Below are 22,122 nucleotides of genomic sequence, written 5' to 3'. Positions count from 1 at the left end.
CACTGAGTCTTTGGTGGGTAGGTCAAGCTAGCTGCTCTAACTTTCAAGCTAAATACATCAAAATCACCAGGAGAGATCGTTACAGTTTCTGATTTGCTAGTTCTGGGGTTTGGGTCCAAGAAGAATTTGTATTTGTGACAAGTTCCCTACTGATCTGGCTGTCTTGAAGATCGGACTTTGAGAACCTTTACTCTAAGAGAACCATAGATTTGTTGGATCTCATTTTGGCACATTGTTATTCATTCACCCATTCATTGATCCATTAAAGAAATACTTATTGAGAGCTGCTGGAGATGTAGCAGTGGATAAAACAGAATCCCGGCCTTGTGAAGCTCACATTTCTAGTGGAAGGACACATATTCTAAGTTACACAGCAAAATAGATGTTGGTGAAAGCGGTAGAGACAGAACAGTGGGAGGTTTTGAGGTGGGGGGATGAAGCACTATGCTCAGAAAGGTGTGATGACATTGGGCATCCTGATAACTGATTTCTGGACTCCCTGGCAGACTCTCTATGCCTCATGTAAGTCAGAGTGCCTTGTGAGTGGCAGACATCCATGCCTCTGCCGGTTTCAGTGAGAACGAGCTTTCTGTCTGCTGGGGAAGACTTTGGGGGAAGATCTGATGCTTGGGATAGGCCTTGAGCACTGTTGGGATTTTATTTCTTCATTGTAGGGAATGTCTTTAGAAGAGAAAGGGGTGCGTGCAATACCTGGGCATGCACAGTGCATGCCCAAGGAACAGAAAAAGAAAAGAAGGAGAAGGAAGAAAAGAAAAAGCCCTGATAGTTGGAAGGAGGCAGAAGACCCAGAGCTGGTCAGGTGTGGAGGAGCCATTCCATAGAAGCCCTCACAGCTAGTAGGGGTCTTTGTGTAGAGTATCCAGAAGGTCTTCAATGGAAAGAGTATGAGGAGAGAACCCTAGTTCTTAGCCTTGTTGCAAATTTATTTAGCATAATTATTCAATTAAGTTTCCAATGTTGGAATATAACAATGAATGGATTGTAACAATGTTGGAATGTAACAGGATGAAAACAGACAAAAGCCATGCCCTTGTTATGGTTGAGAAAAGTAGGCAAACCTATTCCAGCTGACTAGAGCAGAGAACAGAAGGAATTGCTGGAAGAATCTCTGGTGCTGTGAGAAGTTCCAGAATCGTGATTTGAGATAACTTTCTCCAGATCCCCAAGGGGCTGCATAGGAGGCTTTCTCAGAGGAGAGCCAGCTTTCCACACTATACACTTGACTAACCAGACATCTCAAGTCCAGATTCCTGGGAGAGAATTTGGTTGGTTCCGTCTGGGTGAGCTGTGAGCTGTATAGGCATTTAGTTATCAGTCTGTTGAAGTTGGGACCCAGGCTCATCCCTTTAGTAGACCTAGCTGTTAGAGAAGAGCCCCTGGGCTGGGTGGTGTCAGGGTAGTTTTGGGGATAGTGTTGGGGTGGGCTGGGAGAGAGAGAAATGTGTGTAGCTAATGTGGGCATGCTCACAGGCTGGCAGTAGTTAGCGTGTGAACGTACTGTGGCAAGAGCAGTGATCTAGAGTGCTGCTGGTGACATGTGTGCCCCGGGATTCCTTCTGACTTAGGGTCCCTGCTATTGGCAGGTTGACAAGGCATCCTGGGAACTTTTGATTCTCCCTGTGGGGCGTTGCAAGTTACTATACATACTATACATTCATAAGAATAGTTTGATTTGGGTGTGTTTTTTTGACTGTGCCTTTGTTAAGAATTACCTATAGGAACCTAACATTTTAATCTGTGCAGTTGCCAAGAGCAATACTCTGTAATAGGAACATGACAGCTTGACTTTGCTTTGAAATATTTTCTTTTAATATTTTAATGTGCTGGAGATCATCCCAGCTCCCGCCTGTTCACTCTCTCTTTTCGCCCTTCTCTTCCTTCGTCACAACCTCCTTTCATTTTTCCATCTGGACAGCAGACAGGTTAGCTTGCCAGATCATTTACTGGTGTCTTTATCCTGCCAGCTCCCATCAGCTGCTGGTAGACGTGGCTGCTTTGAGAGAAATAATCTTAGCATCTGGGAAGCCCAGCCACCTTTGGGAGTGTGTGGCAGTGGGAGATAAAAAAGTCAGACCTTGCCTATCCTTTTTGAGTCTGCAGCTGGATCCTTTCTTAGTGGAGGAATGTCACCAGGGAAGGAAGCCAGTCACCCTGCAAGGAGGAGAGTTTTAGTACCCTTCACTAAGGGCTGCGATGTCATGACCACATTGTCCTGTCAAGCAGATCCTAGGTGAGGCAGCCAGCCATCTTGAGTTGGCATGGGGGAAGTTGAACTACCTTGGTGGTGCCCCCAGGTGTCTTCTATACCCAGGGCTCCTTTTTCCACATGGCAGTCTTGGGTATTCTTTGTGTGTGTGTTGTTTTGAGATAGGGAGGTCCCTGTGTCATCCAGCTGGGCTCAAGCTTGACGTCTTCCTGCCTCAGTCTCTTCAGTACGGGGTTTGGAAGTGTTTGCCACCGTGCTTGACCTGTTTATTTTTGAGACAGGCTCTCCCAGTGTTTCCCAGTATTGGCTCAGATTCATGGGTTCAGAAAATCTTTCTGCCTCAGCCATTGGAGCAGCTGGGGCCGCCATACCAGCCCTGGTAGTCTTTGTAGTGTTTGAAAACATTATCTTCAGTTTTGAATTGTCCAAGTGGAATCTTAAACTAGAACTTAAAGCAAGCTGACTTTTCTCCTCCTAGCTGATGTGTGTAACAGAACTGAGGGAAAAATTATCTGCTTCCTCTGAAATGTTTTTTTTTTTCTTTTTGTCTCTGGATCTGAGATAAGAGTAATTTTAGCAAAGAATAGTATAAGCATGTGCCATTTAATTTTAGTTTTAAAATATATTTATTTTTGATTTTTATGTGCATGTGCCTGAGTGTTTGTTTATACACCATGTTGGAGCCTGTGGAGGTCAGCAGAGGATGTTGGGTTCCCTGGATCTAGAGTTACAAGGTAGTTGTGAGCCATCATGTGGGTGGTGGGAACCAAACCCGAGTCCTCTGCTCTGCAAGCATAGCAAATTCTCTTAATGATTGAGCCTTCTTCTATCCAACTCCACCAAAAAACGAATACGGAAAATGGTGTAGGGCTGTGGGTATAGCCCAGTGGCAGAAGTGTGAGGCTGTGGGGCTGAGGAAATGGCTCAATGGTTAAGAGCACTGATGCTCTTCCAGAGGACCGGGGTTCTTTTTCCAGAACCCACATGGTACCTCACAACCCTTTGTAATCCCAGTTCCAGGGGATCTGATGCCCTCTTCTGGCATTCATAGGCACCAGACATAAAGGTGGTACACAGCTATACATAATGGCAAAACATTCTTACCTTTAAAAAAATTAAAAGTATGTGAGGCCATAGATTCAATTCCAAGTACAACAAGTAGTCACAAATATTCACTGGTTAAGGAATTTTATGATGTGGGATTCCCCTTTGTGTGCTGTGGATACGAATGGTTAATTAATAAAGAAAACTGGCTTGGCCTGATAGGGCAAAAGAATAGAGGTAGACAGGGAAAACTAAACTCAATGCTGGGAGAGAGAAGGGCAGAGTCAGAGAGAAGCCATATAGCCCTGCCCTGCCAGAGACAGGTGCAGGTTGGAATCTTACTGGTAAGCCACAGCCACGTGGTGATACACAGATTACTAGAAATGGGTTAAATTAAGATGTGAGAGTTAGCCAATAAGAAGTTAGAGCTAATGGGCCAAGCAGTGATTTAATTAATACAGTTTCTGTGTGATTATTTCAGGGCTAAGCGGCTGGGAACTAACAATGGCCTCCTCCTACAACAATTTTTAGAACTTAAAATTCTAATTATCCAGCTGCTAAGAATTAAGAAGGGACTCCTGGGCAGGTGTGGTCCCTTGTTGCACTGTAGACGGCCTTGCACTAGCTTTCCTAGGTTCTAGAAGACCCACTGGATGGACCTTTGGCCATATCTTGTGTTACACACTCTTAGGTCTGTGTCTTCTCATTTAGATCCACTCAGTTCTTCTATTTGCTTCCAATTTTCCAAAGTTTTATTGCCTTCCCTGGCCTATTTTGTCCATTTTTACTGTTCCTTTAATCCTTTTGGAGAGGAAGGCATAGGAGGCTTTATGGATTCATTTTACTATTTTTTTTTAAAGATTTATTATGTATACAACATTCTGCCTGCATGTATGCTGACACACCAGAAGAGGGCTCCAGATCTCATTACAGATGGTTGTGACCCACCATGTTGTTGCTGGGAATTGAACTCACGACCTGTGGAAGAACAGCCAGTCCTCTTAACCACTGAGCCATCTCCTTGTTTTGTTTTTTTTAAAGAAGATTTATTTGTTTCATTTTAGATGACATGTATTTGCTTGGGTACGGGCAGGGCATGAACTTGTAAGTACCAGCAGAGGCCAGGTATCAGATCCCCTGGAATTGGAATTAGAGCTGGTTGTGAGCCACCCATGGGTCCTCTGCAATCTGCAACAGCAGATCCCCTGGAATTGGAATTAGAGCTGGTTGTGAGCCACCCATGGGTCCTCTGCAATCTGCAACAGCAGGGTGACCTCTTAACCACGGAGCCATCTCTCCTTCCTCTCTCTCTCTCTTTTTTATTGACTTTTTTTTTTTTTTTTTGGAGATAGGGTCTTGCTTGTGGTCCAGTCTGGCTTTCCTCTGCCCACCTCAGTGTTTGCAGTGCTTGGATTACAGGCACGCACCAGCCCACCCAGCTTGCCATTTGTTCCTTCATCTGTTCTTTCTTGCTGTAGGAAGCCTATATTCAGAGGTGCAGCCTGTTATTTACGCTATAAGAATAGAGCCACCAAGTCCTTATTTATGTAAGTGATATGTTGCGCAGTGTGTGTGCTTCTGTGTAGACAGCTTCCTGAGTTGAGTATGATGGATTTTACTTATCTCCAGCGATAGTGTCGTGGCTGGAGCTACCGTTTTTTGTTGTTTTTCTGATTTTCTTTTTTGAGACAGGGTCTCAAACGTGCTGACCTTGACTTCTGATCCTCGGCCTCCACTCCCTGAGTGTTAGGATATAGATGTGAGGCATCAAGGGATTGTAATGTTGGGGATGGAGACCAGGGCTTTGTGTGTGTTGCACAAATATTCTACTGCTGAATTACATCCCAACCCTACCTAGCTAGATCACTTTTATGTATGATGTCTCGTGAAGTATAACTCAGCATCTTCATATGCTTCTCTTTTCTAAGTGTCAAAATTCTGGGTCTTACAAAGGACAGAAATCTAAATCTTGCCTAAAATACTTAACAGTGGTTTTAAAACTATAGAACATTTTTTGATCACGTTCGCCCTCACAACCCTTCCCAGATTTGCCCCTCTCCTCTCCCCATGCAGCTTTCTTCATCAAGACAAATTTGTGATGCCCACAGGTTCTTGGATATGTGGCCTTCCAGTGGGGATGGTAGCTATACCAGGGGCTATACTCTTAGAAAAAACTGACCCTTCTCCTCCTGCAGCTCAGTATTGCAAGTAGCCCCTCAGCTGGAGGCAAAACTTCCTTACTCTCCATACTGGGGTTTGGGTTGACTTGGGCTTGCACAGGTCTTATCCTAGCTAGATATCTTGTAGACTGTCACTGGGAGGTACTACAGATACTGTCACCCTCTGGGGGCAGGTAATAGTGTCCAGGGCCAGGACAGCAACTGTCCGTGAATGAGCAGGACCAGGCAGCCAGTGGAGAGGAAGGCAGGGTGTTAGATGTGCTGTTTCCCTGGCCTTTCTAGGCCTGCTTGTCAGCAGCTTCACTGGTGATAGGTTCTGCAAGGCTCCGCTGTTTGGCCCGTACATTTGTGACCCGCCTGTCCTCTAGCTTTGCTTGGTTTCAGCCATAAGACAGAAGGAGGGGCCCTCAGAAGTGAGGTGGTAATCTTTAGGCCCTACCTGTAGGGTTACCAAGGTTTGTGTCTCTAAACCAAAGGTCTGAGCCCTAGTTATGTGTCACTTAGCTACAAAAACTCCCTGGGTCCTCTTGACATAATTAATATAATATAATATAATATAATATAATATAATATAATATGATATAATGCAGCCTTGGGCTGCTGCCCTGTCCACTGTGCTGCTCTGCATTGATCCATACCCATGCACATAGCCCCTTGCTAATAAATCAATAAAGTTTACCATTGTAACCGTGTAAAACTGTAGAGCAGCAGTGTGAACTGCATGCATGTTGATATGTAGTGGCTCTCTAGGACTGATTTTCTTTTTTTCTTAAAATCTCTTAACTCTAGAAGCACTGACAATCCCTCCCCATTTTCACTGTACCTCCTTTTCCTGGTAACCACATTTTACTTTTGTTTCTATGAGTTTAATTATTATTTTTATTTTTGAGACAGAGTTTCACACCATAGCTCAGGCAGCCGTGGGGTTCTCTATAGAGCCCAGGCTGGCTTCAAACATGGTGTCTCCCTGCCTTAGCTGATCAGGCACTGGGATTATAAAGTCACTGTGCTCATATCTGGCTCGTGTACTTTGTGGAACCATACCTGCAGTGTTTAACCTTTCTTCACTCGTTTATTTCACTTAACGAATCACCCTCAAGATACATTAGCGATACAAAGCATATAGAGCCGGGCGGTGGTGGCGCACGCCTTTAATCCCAGCACTCAGGAGGCAGAGGCAGGTGGATCTCTGTGAGTTTGAGACCAGTCTGGTCTACAAGAGCTAGTTCCGGGACAGGCTCCAAAACCACAGAGAAACCCTGTCTTGAAAAACCAAAAAAAAAAAAAAAAAAAAGAGAAAAAAAGAAAAAAAAAAAGCAAAGCAAAGCATATCGTAGGGCGTTCTTCATTTTTTTTCCTTCACTTTGTTTACTTTCCCCCCATTTTCCAACTGTTGGACGTTTAGTTTGCTTTCATTTTTTTTTTTTTTTTTTTTGCCTGTTGTGGGTCATGCTGTAGTGAGGATGTTTGCGCAAATATTCTCTGCAAGTCTCTGTTTTTAATTCTTTTGGATCAATAGGATTCTTGGGTCTTCTTTTACTTCTGAGTTAAATTTTTGATGAAATTCCTTTTCCCGTGGAATTCCTTTTTCCGTAGAAGTTGCGCCATTTTGCCTTCCCACCCGCAGTGCGCAGGTTTGAGTTTCCCCACATGGCCATCTGTGCCCGTTATTTTCTGTATTTTTTAGTGGCCTCCCTGCCTGACCTGGGGTAACAATTACTATCATTGTTTTTAGTTATTAAATTTATTGTTTAAAATATGTATCTCTGTGTGTCTGCCTGGATGCGTGTGTATGTGCGGGTGCTCACAGAGGCCAGAAGTGGGTGCTGGATCTTATGGGACAGGAATTATAGGCAGTTGTGAGCTGCCTAATGTGGGTGTTGGGAACCCAAACCTGGTCTCCTAGGAGAACAGCAAGCATCCTTAGTGGTAAACCATCTCTTCAGCCCCCTGAATTCTGTTTATAGATGAGGAAGCTGGGGAGGCCTGGAGAAGTGCACTGACTGACTTGAAGTCAGAGCTGGGATTCAAGCCTGGGTTTGTCAGCCTGAGGTCAGCATAGGATTCAGGACTGAGGAGGGAGCCAGCAGTGGAGGGAGTGGGTATGGGCAGTTTTTAAGGAAAGCTGTGGAGAAGGCAAAGCTGGAGTTTAGGGAAAGAGCATAGTGGTGCCAGCATAGTTCAAGAGGCAGGAGAGGCTGCCTATGAAGGTAGCATTTGAAGTCCTCTGGCCAGGCTTCCAGATGGTTTGGTATTTGCCCCAGTCCCTAGGTAAGTTCCTGCTTTGGAGCCTGCTGGGAAAGCAGAGATTGGGCTACCGTGGCTTCCTGCCCTGACTGTGTTCAACCCCTTGGCAGGGAATGGCTTATCCCTGACTCTTTGCTTTGGCTTCCAGTGCTGTGCATGGAATTTTCCTCCTGCCCCAAACCAAGGCCACTGAGAAGGGCCAGTGGGTCTTGATCTCTCTAGGTTAGTGGAGACAGTCTTTACATTCTAGAGCGGGTCTATCTGTGTAGATTACAGCAGAACCTGGAACCCAAGCTTCTTGAGACCCATGTTGGGCTGTGGGTTAGGTCCTGGTTGGCGGCACATCCCTGTTCTGAGTACTCAGTAGCTGCATGTGGCTAGTGGCTACCATATGGAGGGCACAGGTTTCGAAACATGCTTTTATCGTTCTGAGTCGGAATGATAGGTAAGGAAATTAAGGTCAGTGGTTGTCCACTGGGTGACACTTACCCCTTGAGACCCGAGTTGTCTGCTTGGGAGTATACTGACCACTTGCACTTGCCAAAGGAAGGCATGCAGGTGGTAAGTGGTTTGAAAACACATTATGGTTTCAATTTGTAGTTCGTGGGTGCTTGGTAATATTGAACATCTTTTTACATGCTTGTTGGTCATTTGTGTTTCTTCTTTTTTGAAGAAATGTCTATTCAAATGTTTTTCTTAGTTTTTTTGTTTTTGGGTTGGGTCCATTTGTTGTTGTTGAGTTGTAAGACTTAGATTTCCTAGGTATGACTCCCGTATGTGGTGTTTTAGTTATTGTTCTTGTCACTGTGACAGAATACCTGGCAGAAGCAGATTAAGGAAGGCGAGGATTACTTTGCCATGTAGTCTGGAGGGTTCGGTCCATCATGGCGGGAAAGACATGGTGTGGAGCAGCTTGGTCTATGACAGCTGGAGCTTGCGGTACTGCTGTTTGCATCTCAGCCAGCAGGAGGTAGAGAGCACAGGCCAGAACCGCAGGAGGCTGTGGCCTTCAAAGGGCCACCTCCAGTGGCCTAGGCCTACTTGCTGGGCCTCATATCCCAGAGGTTCTCTAACTTTCCCAGGTAGCATTACTGCCGAAGGACTGAGTGTCCAAACACTATGAGCCTGTGGGCGATGATTCAGATTCAGCCCTCATGGTGGTTCGTGTGTACCCACTGCTGTTCCGTAGGTCCTTCTACGCTATGATTATTTCCTTCACTGTGAGGAGTTGTTAAGTTCGACACAATCCTACTTGTCTGCTGTTGCTTCAGCACCCTGTGCTTTTGCTGCTGTTCAAGACGCCGATGTAAAATCTAATGCTAGGAGGCTTTCTCCTGTGCTTTTGGGGATGGAGTTTAAGAATGAAGGCTGGCCTCGACCTCCCCATTGCTGCGATGATGCCTATGAACTATCATGCCTGTTTTCTTCTAGGATTCTTATAGCTTTGGATCTCAAGTTTTTGTCTTTAACATGCTTTGCCTTTGATGGCATAAGGCAAAGACCTAACTTTGTTCTTTTGCATGTAAACATCCAGATAGATTTTCTGGCACCATTTGTTGGAGCCCTCGCATTTCGTTACCACGTGGTCTAATCAACGACCCCTTGATCATGTGTGAAATGGTTCATTTCTGGGCTCTCTGTTCAGTTTCGTTGCTTTCTGTAATTCAAGTCTGAGGTGCACCGCTTTCATGACTGTCGTCTTCTACAGTGAAAGGTCAGGAACTAGGGGATACTGCATTTGCTCTTCTTCCTAGGGTTATTGTGGCTAATTTGAGTCTTTAGACATTTCCAGATGAATTTTAGGATATTTTTCTACTGCTGGGAATGTGATAGGAGTTGCCTTGGCTCTGTAGGTCTCTTTGATGGTGCACGTGTGTTAATGAGATCATGTCTCTTAATTCACGAACACGGGGTAGAGTGTCTTTATTTTTGTTCTCTTTAATTTGTTTTTGCTCAAAAAGTTGTAACATTTATTTATCATGTACATGTGCACGCGTGAGTGTCTAGTGCACACATGCATGTCTGGAGGTCAGAGGACAGTCTGCAGGAGTTGTTTCCCTCCTTCTACCATGTGGGTTCTGAGGATCAAACTCAGGTTCTCAGGCTTGGCGACAAGTGTCCTTACAGGATAAACCACCTTGCTAGTCCTCTTTAATTTCTTTCAGCAGTATTTTTCTGTTTTTCAGTGCATAGTTCTTTTGGGCCCTTGTTTGTTTTATTTTATTCTTTTGCTATTGTAGATAGAATTTTTTATCGACTTGTGATTATTTACTGGTGGTATGGACACAACTCATTTTTGCTTATTGACTTCTGTATTGTGCCACATTGCAGAAGTCAGTTAATAGTTCAGAGGAGGGTAGGGGAAGAGGAGAAGACTGAGAGAGCTGTAGAGTTTTCTACAGATAGTTCCATGTGTGAGCACAGTAATCCTTGCCTTGCTTCTCTCCAGTTTACATGCCATCTACTTCACTTTCTTGATGAGTTGCTCTCACCAGTTTTTCCAGTGTTGCCTAGAACTGGGAAAGTAGGCACCGTTCTTTTATTTATGAGCATGGAGAGCGCACCCGGTCTTTCCACCGCCGATTACAATGTCAGCTGTGCACAGCACCTTCATTAAGTCCCCCTGGAACTGCCTGGTTGGGTGAGCCATCTGTTTCCTGTCGCTCCCCGATTGGGACATCTATAAAAGGTGTGAACGAGCTAGCCGATGGGACAGGCTGCGTAAGTACTTATTCTCGCATTGCAGAAATGATTTTCATGACCAGTTCTGGGCTTGAGGCGTCACATGAGTTTGTGCCAGTTGCACTGATCAGCATAAATCTAGAACAGTTTCAGTTTTTCCAGATGGCCAGCCTTTTAAGCAATAGATAGCATTGGTTTTGCATGGTTAGAGCCTTATGTGTCTGGGTGTGTATGTGATACATTTTCGCATCATTGCTCACAGTGCTATGTGACCATCAAAGGATGGAATTAATACTGCCAGGCTGATCATCAGAGGAATTAACAATACTGTGAGGCCGTGGAGCCTCCAGAGACCTGTGCCAGCCAGGAGCTGAGAGTTAGACCGTCCTGGATTCTTATGTCTTTGTTTTTTTCCCACTTGGCTAGATTTTGAGCTTGGAAAAAATTTTAACCATCAGGGAGACTGCATGTCTGAGTCCCTACCTGTGTGGTGTAAGGGTTCAAGTTCTTTGTGAAGAGCTTGCTTTGTGGCTGGACCTAGCATATGAGAAACGCTCTGTAAATGGTAGTCACTTTTGAGCATGCTCAGTAAGGTGTGCTGAGCGAGGCCAGCCAGGTGTGGGAAGAGAAGCACCACACGCTGTCTCTTCTTTGTGGACACTAGCTCCGAATCTTTAGATTCGACCATACAATCTGAAGTATCTGAAGAACCCACAAGAAAGGGACTGTGGCAGGGCGGAGAAGGAGGAAAAGGTGTCTAGAAAGGAAGGCTATAAAGTGGCAATGGGAAAAACGTGCCCAGGGAATTTAACTCTGGATGCAGGGGGAGAATGAAGAATCAGGGATAAATAATACTAAGGGTTTTTTGAAAAAGGGCAATGTGTTACTATATAAGTTTAGTTAAAAATATATGTACGTGTGCATATATGTATGTATGTATGTATGTGTGTGCATGCTACCCTCAAGAGCCATGCTTTGAACACAATCCCAGCGCCAGGATGGGAAACCTCCAACAAGATGTAGGTCAGAGTCATGCAAGAAACTCCTGAAACAATATGATTTATTGCCATTTCCCTTGATTTCCTTCTAGAATTTGAAGGTAAGACCCTGTTGCTGAAGATGCCCATAGCACATACTTCAGACACAAGGCATGGAGGAATAGAGCTGGAACTGACCTAGTAGGAGATGCTGTGCCAGCTCTCAAGGGAGGAATGCAGTCAGTAGTTCTGGCCAGCTGCAAAGGCTACAACAGTGCTCGCCAGCCTGGCAAGCTATCTCCAGCAGTGCAATAGTGGCACTTTTATCTTGGGCGTTACCAACAAACAGTCGTCTGGTTGGACTTATGGCCTATTAGCAGGAGGGATTCATGCTTGGTACTGTAAACTTAGCCAGCTACCCATGACTGGAGAGGTCATAGACCTGAGAGAAGAGCCTGCTACTGCCATTTTCTAGCTGCATTTTAAATGGTTATCCTTACACCCGCAGATAACCGTAGTTCTCGCGCCTCATCCAAGAAGCTTCTTTCTACAGCAGATGGAGACTGTTATAGAAATCATAGCTGACCAAAGTGCAGAGAATAAGTGACTGTGGGGTGCCCTAACAGATACATCTGCAGTGTAGCACCCCCCCCCCCCCAAAAAAAAGCTCAGGGGAAGGCATGAAGAAGGATTGTAAGAGTCAGAGGCCATTAAATAATGTCCCTTAGGTATGACAGGGAGAACACATCCATGAAGTAGCAACGGTATGGTTGCCTGAACAAATCTATAATGCCACCATCAGCTGACACGCCAGTGTGGATGGGGAAAATTCCACATGGTTTCACCCCTAGATGAAGAGCTCTAAGTGGTCATTGTCTGCTAGGAGAATCAGTTTCTTCCATGGGTGAACTCCTGCATAGATGTCCAATCCCAAGTGATCAGCCTTCGGATTGGATAGCCTATGTTTATATAAGAAATGCTAGACGTATAAACACACATATATATGTATATATATTATATATGTATGTATACACACACTCATGAGTATTGGGGTGAGGCACAGTCATCTGGTCATCTAGGCAATCTGCAGGCTCTCTTCCTTGGGACAGCCAGAGCATTGGAATTCTGGGAAAGGTAGAAGACTGAATCACGAGAAGGAGGAACCACTTGGCAGATGCCTGGAAAATAACACTTGGGAGTTAGAAGGCCGCCGAAGTGGAGAACTTGGCTTGAGCCCGGATAGTAAGCGTGGTAGGTGGAGAGCTCAGCGCTGCAGGTACAGAGAAAGAATTGTGAACACACAGAGACAGAAAAGACAAAGTACCAACTTTATTAGAACCAACAACACACACCAAGGGGCTAAAGGGGCCCCAGAGGTGAGAGGTCACTCGGATTCTGGATCGCCCTTTTTATAGGTTTCTTAGTGTTCTCCCTTCTGCACCCCCTCTCCTCCCTGAGTGGCTGGAGTCCTCACTTGAGTGGACTTCCTTCTCTGGAGCAAGAAGCAGGTCCTCTTAAAGGGTCCCACACCTGATTTCCTCATCAGGTTCAGTCCCCAGCCTTCCTTCAATATTCATATACATAGAACGATGATAATTAAATAAGGGAGCATGAATTTGGGAAGCAGGGGATGGGAGGGGGTGAGGGGAAGGGAAGGGGTGAGAAAGAAATAGATACAGTGCTCATGTATGAAGTTCTCAGGAGAGAAGGCTCTGTGTTAAGAACGTTGGCTGCTCTTCTGAAGGACCCAAGTTTGAATCCCAGGACCCCTGTGGTGGCTTACAGCTATCCACAACTCCAGTTCCAGGGCATCTGAGGTGGGCACCAGTCATGCATGTGGTGCACAGACATACATACGGGCAAAGAACTCATACACATAAAGTAAATTAAGCCTTTACAACCAAATAAAGACTTGTAAATAAAACAAAAAAAGCCCCAAACCACTCTTGGTTTAGTTTGCAATATACTAAATAACTATAAACAGTTTTCTTTATACGCAGTGTAGTTTTCAGTGGAATGATTTGTGACCTGCCAGCTGTGCCTACAATATTCTTCTATTACCAAAACAATTTTGAATATTTTATTTTAGTCTAGTGGACTTTTAGATAGGATTCAATGTTAGATGTGTAAACTTTTTTTTTGGTTTTTTTGAGACAGGGTTTCTCTGTGGTTTTGGAGCCTGTCCTGGAACTAGCTCCGTAGACCAGGCTGGTCTTAAACTCACAGAGATCCGCCTGCCTCTGCCTCCCGAGTGCTGGGATTAAAGGCGTGTGCCACCACCGCCCGGCTAGATGTGTAAACTTCTTAGAGAATGAACTAGCATCATTAAAACAGAATGCGTGCACTTAAAAATTGCATTAAGCTCGGGAACTGTTCCCGTTCTACAGAGGAGGAATGCATTTCTACAGCCACTCCCTGCCTTTGCATTCTCGCTGCTCCCTCATATGCTCTGCCTAGGGAGTCTTGGAGGCTTTGCTTTCGGATTTGTTAGCAGGACATTGAAGACGGCCCTGAAGGTGGTTCAGTAATTATGGCCGGGCTCAAGCAAAAGCCAAGAGCTGGCATTCCAGGCGGTGACACACATGCCAGCGTGGTGGTACAAGGCTAACACATGTAGAAGCCTCACACGCTCCTTTGTGCCTTAGTGTAGTCTCTGCGTGAAATCCTGCTTTCTGTTCATTGACCTTCAGGAAAGGAAGGCAGTGAAAATGGGGGGTAAGACTAGGAGGAAGGGGTGAGGGGGGCAGGTCCGAGGAAGCTGGCTCCAGTGCTTGGCTAAACCGTTTATTAGGAGAAAGTGAGCAAAAGGCAGGAGTTTCAAAAGGAGGCTTGGCACAGCCTTGTGAATTAAATGCTGTTACTTATTAATTGTTTTTTTCTATTTTTTCTTGATTTTTAAGAAATAGATCTTTCCATATTATCTATATATGAGTAAATGGAAAATGGTATCATTTTACACTGTAGCTCTATTTCCTATAGTGTGTGTGTGTGTATGTGTGTACCTTTGTGTGTGTGTGTGTGTCTCTGTGTGTGTGTATGCTTGCTTATCATAGCACACATGCACAGGCCAGAGGATGTCTGGTAGCAATTGGTTCTTTCCTTCCATCTACCATGTAAATTCTGGGGGCCCAGGTTTTGTCAGGCTTGGCAGCAAGTACCTTTGCCAGCTAAACCATCCCCTTGGGCCTACACCTCACTTATTGTGACTGTCGTTCTTGTGTGAGTGAGTAGGAAGCCAAAAGATGGCCGCAGCCCATTTCATGGTACATCTGAGTAAGATGCAGCCAGGTCCCTACCCTTGAGTTACCTCCACTGTTAATTATTGTAAACCAAGATCCACAGCAAGTTTTCTTTTGCTTATTTTTCTCTATTTTGCACTCATTTCCCACAGCACTCTGTTTCTCTTCTTTGTTCTGCAGTACTGGAGATGAAACCCAGGGCTTTGCAGTGCTAGGCAGCTACTCCACCACTGAGTAAACCTGCAGACCTCTTTCCCTTTAAATCTGGAGGCAGTTTCACCAGGTTGTCCGACTGGCCTTGAACTTGTGATCCTTTCCCTTCAGCCTCCCTTGTAGCTCATACTCCATAAGGGCTGTGGGGCCCAGATGTGCAGTTATTTTTTAAATACAATGTTTGAAACTATGAGTCTCTGCCAGTTTATAAAATACTTATAGACAAAGTCCTTGTCTTGAACTTTATTATCTCTCAAAGCACGTATCCATCCTCTCCTAGAAGGTAAAAGTGTTGCTGAATTTAACGTTAAAAAGCAAGGGTCCCAGCCGTGATCTGTTATTTATTGTCAGCATGTTCTAGTGTGCTAGTGTGCGTCCCCTCCCTGCTGCACATGCCTCCTGTGCTTAGGGCATCAGAGGGCAGCTTTCAGGACTGGGTTCTTTGCTTCCACTGTGGGTTCAGGGGATCAAACTCAGGTTGTCAACTCAGGTTGTCAGGCTTGTATGTCAATCATTTCTAAGTCGATTTGTTGGTAATCTTGAAGTTAATATAAAAACCAACTCCCCAAATGCCCAGCGAGGACATTTCCTGGGCCAGGAACTCTTTGGTAGGTCTTTCCCTTGGCTGTGACTTCAGGAAGCTGCATTCTCTGTGGAGATAACTATGCCTTTATCTCTCTCCCTCTACCTTCTGGATCTTTAGCTATGACAGAGACTCTACCTTCAATGTCTTTGTGGGAAAAGGCCAGCTGATCGCAGGGATGGACCAGGCTTTGGTTGGGATGTGCGTGAACGAGAGGCGCTTCGTGACGATTCCCCCAGACCTTGCCTATGGAAGTGAAGGAGTGTGTAAGTTTTCACTCGATTTATAGACACTTTTGCAGGCGTTGAAGCCAGCCTGACTGGAGAATTTGGGATCTTTAATGGGGGAGGGAGAAAAAGGCTGAACTAGCATATCCCTTGTGGGTTTATTTCTTAGATGCAGAAGAAAGTGCCAACACAGGAGTATCTAATGAGGTCCTGATGAGAGGGGTCTCTCTCTCACTTTATTTGGAGGAAGGATGTAGAAAGAATAGACCTTTTGGAATTGTACCTCAGCGATGGGTTTAAATTCTTTGGACTTCTGTTACATTAATCATAATGGTCAATTGACTTTTCCTTGTGGAATGTGAAGAAATGTTTATTTAACCCACTTAGGCCATTGATAGCGGACCAAAGATCCCACCAGCCTGGTGAACGAGTGAGTTTACTGGAGTAACTCAGAAGCATGGCTGAGGGGTTACTTCAGGGAGTGTGAGTTACTCTGCAGCAGCTGGGTTGGTCAGAAGCCCACTGTAGCCTGCATGGGGGACCCCACATAAAAGCTGCGTCTCCAGAGCCCCTTGTGCTCTTCCGGGCACAGTCCTCTCCTTAGCCACTGTTTACACCTTACCGCTTTGGGGAGAAATCTAGGAAATCTTGTAGCTTTTCGTTACTTCCCCAGTCTGCTGTTCCTGTTCTCCCTCCTGGAGGGAGTGATTCACCTTGGAGAAAATAGCTATTCGACAGCGGCTTCCTGGGGATCTCTGTATCGCCAGGAGAGGGCAGACTCTCAGTGTGAGCTCACTTTAATTTCCAGCGGGTGTGATCCCTCCAAACTCGGTACTTCATTTTGATGTACTCCTGATGGATATATGGAATTCTGAAGACCAGGTTCAGATTCAGACGTATTTCAAGCCTCCCAGCTGTCCTCGGACTATCCAGGTGTCCGATTTTGTGAGGTACCATTACAACGGAACCTTCTTGGATGGGACGCTGTTTGACTCCAGGTAAGTTCCACGGTTCGTTGCAGTGTGTGGTTCCTTCTGTCTTGCCTCCTTTCTGTGCTCATTTGGAAACCAGAAAAAGCACTCAGCCAAAGGCACTCATACCTAGTACCAAATCCTACCCCATATAGTTTTGGTTAGTGTTTGATACTCCGTGGTGCCAGAGTCAAAATAGAACACCTCAGAAGAAATATAACAACAATCTTGATTTCATTTAAAAACACATTTGAAAATTTCCACTTAAGAGCCACATTTCCCAGGAATCGCATGGATGTTTGACTCATTTATATAGTTTGCCCATGGAAAGGGAAGAGGAGGGTTGGAGAGATGGCTGAGAGGTTAAGAGCATTAACTGGTCTTCCAGAGGTCCTAAGTTCAACTCCCAGCAACCACATTGTGAGATCTGGTGCCCTCTTCTGGCCTGGGTGCAGACAGAACACTGCTACATAATACATAAGTACATCTTTAAACAGGTAGGGGAGGGGACAGTGAAACTGCTGAGACCTTTGAGGCTAGGATAAAAACCAGGGAACTCCCTGAGGCTTTCTGTAATACAGAATTTTAATGAGTGGGATACCTGTTGACTCTGGTCTAAATATGAGCTTTTTGCTTCTTCCTTATATCAGGGAGCAAATATGGGACCTATCCCTGTCACTAGGGATGAGTGTGGGCTCTTGTTTATCTGAGATTTGAGAAACAAAAATCCTATGAATTAGAAATGATATAGAACTTGTTTCCTTCTCCTTCCTTCCTTCCTTCCTTCCTTCCTTCCTTCCTTCCTTCTTTCCTTCCTTCCTTCCTTCCAGCCACAATCGCATGAAAACCTATGACACATACGTGGGAATTGGATGGCTGATTCCTGGGATGGACAAAGGGCTGCTGGGTATGTGTGTTGGGGAGAAGCGCATCATCACCATCCCTCCTTTTCTGGCCTATGGTGAAGAGGGAGATGGTAAGTCCTCTTTCTCAGAGCTCTGCTCATTCGTTTTTACATGTTTAGTTTTTGTTTATATGTATGTGTGTGTTCCTGCTTCTCTGTATGTGTACCACATGCATGTACCGCCTCAGAGGCCAGAAGGCAGCTGCAGATCCCCTGGAGCTGGAGGGATAAACCATTGCAGGGAACTGAACCGGGGGCTTCTGCAAGAGCAGTAAGTGGATTCCTGGGAATTTCTCTAGTGCCAGGTTTCTTGCTAGATCCATAATGGCTCCCTAAATCAAAATATCTCTTTCTTTGCAATCATCTCTGTCCTTCCTCCATCTCGACTATCCCGTTCTCTCAAGTTCTTCCCCTCCCCTTCTCCCCTCCTCTTACCCTTCTGCCCTCCCTTCTCCCCCTACTCCCATGCTTCCAATTTTGTCAGGCAATCTTATCTATTTCCCCTTTCCAGGTGGATCTTTATATGTTTTTCTTAGGGTTCACCTTGTTACTTAGCTTCTATAGGATCATGGACTATAGGCTCATTATCTTTTGCTTTACAGCTAATACCCACTTATGAGTGAGTACATACCATGTTCACCTTTCTGGGTCTGGGTTACCTCACTCAGGATGGATTTTTCTAGTTCCATCCATTTGTATGCAAAATTTAAGATGCCTTTTTTTTTTTCTGCTGTGTAAATGTGCCCTATTTTCTTTATCCGTTCCTCAGTTGAGGGGCATCTAGTTTGTTGCTAGGTTCTAGCTATTACTAATAATGCTTCTATGAACATAGTTGAACAAATGTCCTTGTAGTATGATTGAGTATCCTTTGGGTATTCCTAAAAGTGCTATTGCTGGGTCCTGAGGTAGGTTGATTCCCAATTTTCTGAGAAACTGCAATACTGATTTCCAGAGTGGTTGTACAAGTTTGCATTTCCACCAGCAATGGAGGAGTGTTCTCCTTACCCCACACCCTCTCCAGCATAAGCTATCTTTGGTGAAAAACATTTTTTATACAACATATTTTGATCATAGACTTTCCCTTTCCTAACTTCTCTCATGTCCTGCCCACCTTCCTACTCCCCCAACTTCATGCACTCTCTCTCTCTCTCAAAAAAGAAAAAAACAAACTAAAATAAAGAAAGCCAATGAGACAAAACCCCCCAAACAAACAAACAAACAAACAAACAAAAAAACCCAAAGCAGAACCAACAGCGGACAGAAGCATGTAGTCCATTTTGTGTTGGCCAATCACTCCAGACATAGGGCCTGCCCTGGAATATGGTTGATAATTTCACTGAGACTTCATTTGAGAAAACTGGTTTTTCTTTTCTTTGTAGGTATTGATTGCAAATAGCTTCTTGGTTAGGGGTGGACTTGGTATTCGCTTCCTCTGATCAGGGCTGGGATTGTATCTGGTTAGAACCTGTACAGGTCTTGTGCGTACTGTCACGGTCTGAGTTCATATATGCATCAGTCCTGTTGTGTCTAGAAGATGCCAAAGAAGCTTCCTTTTATTCTCTTTATCCAAAAGCATAAAATATGTGGTTTGTTTGCCTCCTGAGTCTTCCCACTCCTGGCGGGAATATTTCAGTTCTGGGGGAACCTGCTATACATACAACGGCTATACTACATACATAAGTAATTGTCATTTTGTATAATTTAGAGAGTAATGAAATGAGTAGAAGTATATGTTTTTAGTACAGATATAATTTCTTAATTTTCTGAGAAAGGTCTAATTTAGTGCAGGCTAGCCTTGAATTCATTATGTAGCTGAGGATAACCTTGAATTCTCATCATCCTCTGTGTCCCCAGTGCTGGGATTGCACTTGTGTTCCACCATGTCTTGTTTTACAGGCATAACTTTTTGTCTTCAATATTTTTGCTCTGAGGTTGACTGAACCTATGGATGTGGAACCCGTGAATACAAAGGGTAGGCTGTGTCCAGTACATCCTGTCTTAGAAACATGCAGGAGCAGCAGCACCGTGCAGAAATGAGATAGAAAAGATGTAAAAACTATTTTTAGATCATGTGTATCACTTTTTGTTTATCATCTAACTTCTGTTTATTTATGTTTTGTTTTGGATAAAGAACTTATGTTTATAAAAAGTGGCTCTTGGTTTGAAAGAACAAGATTGTATGTATAGTGTTTTCCAGAGCAAAGTCACAGGTTTGGAATTTGCACATTTGAATGTTTACAATGCATTTATGCAGACAGAACCCACAGGAGGTATGGATTTGGGTTTCTGTTTGGGTGCATGCTGCCTTCAGAGCTTCTCATTGCAGTGCGAGCATCTGAAGCATGCTTGTGGTGGTGTAGTGTGCGATCAGGCAGCGTGCTATACCCTGGCTGGGAAGCTTTAAGGAATGAGGAATACCCACACAGAGGGCATGAGTAGTGGCTAAAGCACCTCCCACATTCTGTGTCTGGAATGAGTGGTTCTTCCATTTCTCTCCAGGGAAAGACATTCCTGGGCAGGCGTCCCTCGTCTTTGACGTTGCGTTGTTGGACCTCCATAACCCCAAGGACAGTATTTCCGTCGAGAACAAGGTAGTCCCTGAGAACTGTGAGCGCAGAAGTCAGAGTGGGGACTTCCTCAGGTATCATTACAATGGCACGCTTCTGGATGGCACCCTCTTTGATTCCAGGTAAGGAAACTACCTTCCCCTCACCAGAACAGCTCAGTGAAGTGCAGCTGGCATCGATGACCATGGGTTAATAATTCCACCAGTGGCTGACGTGTATTTTAACCTGAGTACACGTCTCTCTTTTCAGATTCTGAATTTGTTCCTAGGTGGTTTACAAGGGTTTCCTGATTTACATGTCTTGAAAGAAAACGGGAGGGGCTTACCCTAGACACCCATTATATTCCTTCCGACTCTGAACCCCACTGTAGACTCCGAGATGTGGCGTGGTCAGAAGCGAGGTCACAGAGATACAGTGGACAAAGAACCAGCTCTCTGTGGTGCCCTAGCTTCCCCACACTGGCTAATGTTGGAGCTCTCCGAACATCAGCTTCAGTTTATCCCTTGTTTCTACATGGTCTGAGATGGTTCAGTTCAGGTACGACCAGCTGGAGGAGCTGCTGGGCGCCTTCAGCTCCCTTCTGAGTGGATGCTGCAGAGGGTAATTACACTGAACCAGCATCAGCGCAGATGGCGTCAGTGCAAAGTGCCCTTGGCAAGCTGCGGCATGTCTTGTTCATTCAGGTGGCAGGCCAGTTTTGAAACCACTCCTTTAGCTTCCCATAAACAAGTGGTGACAGAAGCTCCTGTCTCTGACGTAATAGACTTCTCATTTGTTTATGTATCCTTTTAAAGCATCAGAGGGGGACTTTTTTATGATATTACTTCTATTGGGATAACTCATCCTTCTTAGTCTTAAGATCTCGTCTACATTTTTTATTAAATTTTTCAAATGAAAAATAGTCACATGGTTCAAAGTGAAACTAAGTAATAAATTAAGATAATCAACGTACCTGTCTGTTTACCTCATTTGTTCTAGTCTTTAACATTAACAATTTTATTGTACTGGAGAGGGAGGGGGAGAGAGGTGGGGGAATGGGAGGGAAATGGGAGGAGGTGAAAATTTTTAATAAAAAAACATTAACAATTTTAATTAATTAATTAAGATCTATTTATTTTATGTATGTGAGTGTTTTGCCTGCATTTATGTATGTGTATTTTATGTGTGCCTGGTGTCCACAGAGGTCAGAAGTCATTAGAGCTCTTGGAACTAGAGTTATGGATGGTTGTGAGCTACCATGTGGGTGCTGGGAACTGAACGTGGTTCTCTGCAGGAGGAACCGGTACTCTTAACTATCGAGCCGTCTGTCTAGCCCCAGTGTAACCGTTTTGTAAGTGTCTCTCTTACTCTTTCTTTTCCTTCCCTTATCCTCTTTCTTCTCCCCCCTCCTCCATTTCTCTCCTCCCTTCTTCTCTCTTTCTTCATTCTTTTGAAAGTTTATAATTTTGGATTGAACCCCAGCACTTCACACTGAGTGAAAACCCAAGCCTTTTTTTTTTTTTGAAGTGGCGTAGCTTACACTGATCTTGAACTCCTGAACTCAAGGTGGTCCTAGTAGAGTGGTATGTGCCTGTGTTCCCAGCTAATTGGGAGTTTGAGGCAGGAGGATTACTTGAGCTCAGATGTTGGACAGCATAGGGATTGCCCTGTTGAAGGAAGAGGGGGAAGGAAGGAGGTGGGCAGATTATTTTCTGGGCACACTAGATTTTTGCCCACACGATGGAACTATTGTCTCTGCAGGTCTTGCATGGTTTTCCATTTGAGTCCAGTGGGATCTCGCCTGTCCTGACATCATAGATTTTGTCCTAAACTTGGGTATCAATTCTTTTTTAGGACCATTTATGGTTTCATTTATGGTTTTACTACTCTTTGACATTTAAGAGTTTTAATGATTTTTGCACCTAAGTCTTCAAGTATGTTTCCAAGAAGAATCATTGCGTCAAAGCTTATGTGTAAGTGTGTGTGTGTGTGTATTTAATTTTAATATATTCTTAATTGAAATAGAATCATGTCAGTTTCTCATTCCTGTCCACTCTCTTACGTATATTTTTATAGGTTTTC

The 22,122-nt window shown here is 44.5% G+C and overlaps 1 protein-coding gene across 1 annotated transcript in view; it reads left to right on the top strand.

The window, feature by feature from the left end:
* Fkbp9 (FKBP prolyl isomerase 9) overlaps positions 1-22,122 on the top strand; it is a 48,901-nt gene that overhangs the window by 3,847 nt on the left and 22,932 nt on the right. Inside the window, exons 2-5 of the mRNA XM_057787660.1 lie at positions 15,513-15,658; positions 16,428-16,617; positions 17,421-17,566; positions 19,994-20,183. Coding sequence (XP_057643643.1) covers positions 15,513-15,658; positions 16,428-16,617; positions 17,421-17,566; positions 19,994-20,183 — 672 coding nt within the window. The remainder of the gene's footprint in view (positions 1-15,512; positions 15,659-16,427; positions 16,618-17,420; positions 17,567-19,993; positions 20,184-22,122) is intronic.

This window comes from Chionomys nivalis, chromosome 1 (assembly GCF_950005125.1).
Source record: "Chionomys nivalis chromosome 1, mChiNiv1.1, whole genome shotgun sequence".
In the NCBI taxonomy this organism is placed as follows: domain Eukaryota; kingdom Metazoa; phylum Chordata; class Mammalia; order Rodentia; family Cricetidae; genus Chionomys; species Chionomys nivalis.
This window is presented reverse-complemented; position numbering and strand designations above follow the sequence as displayed.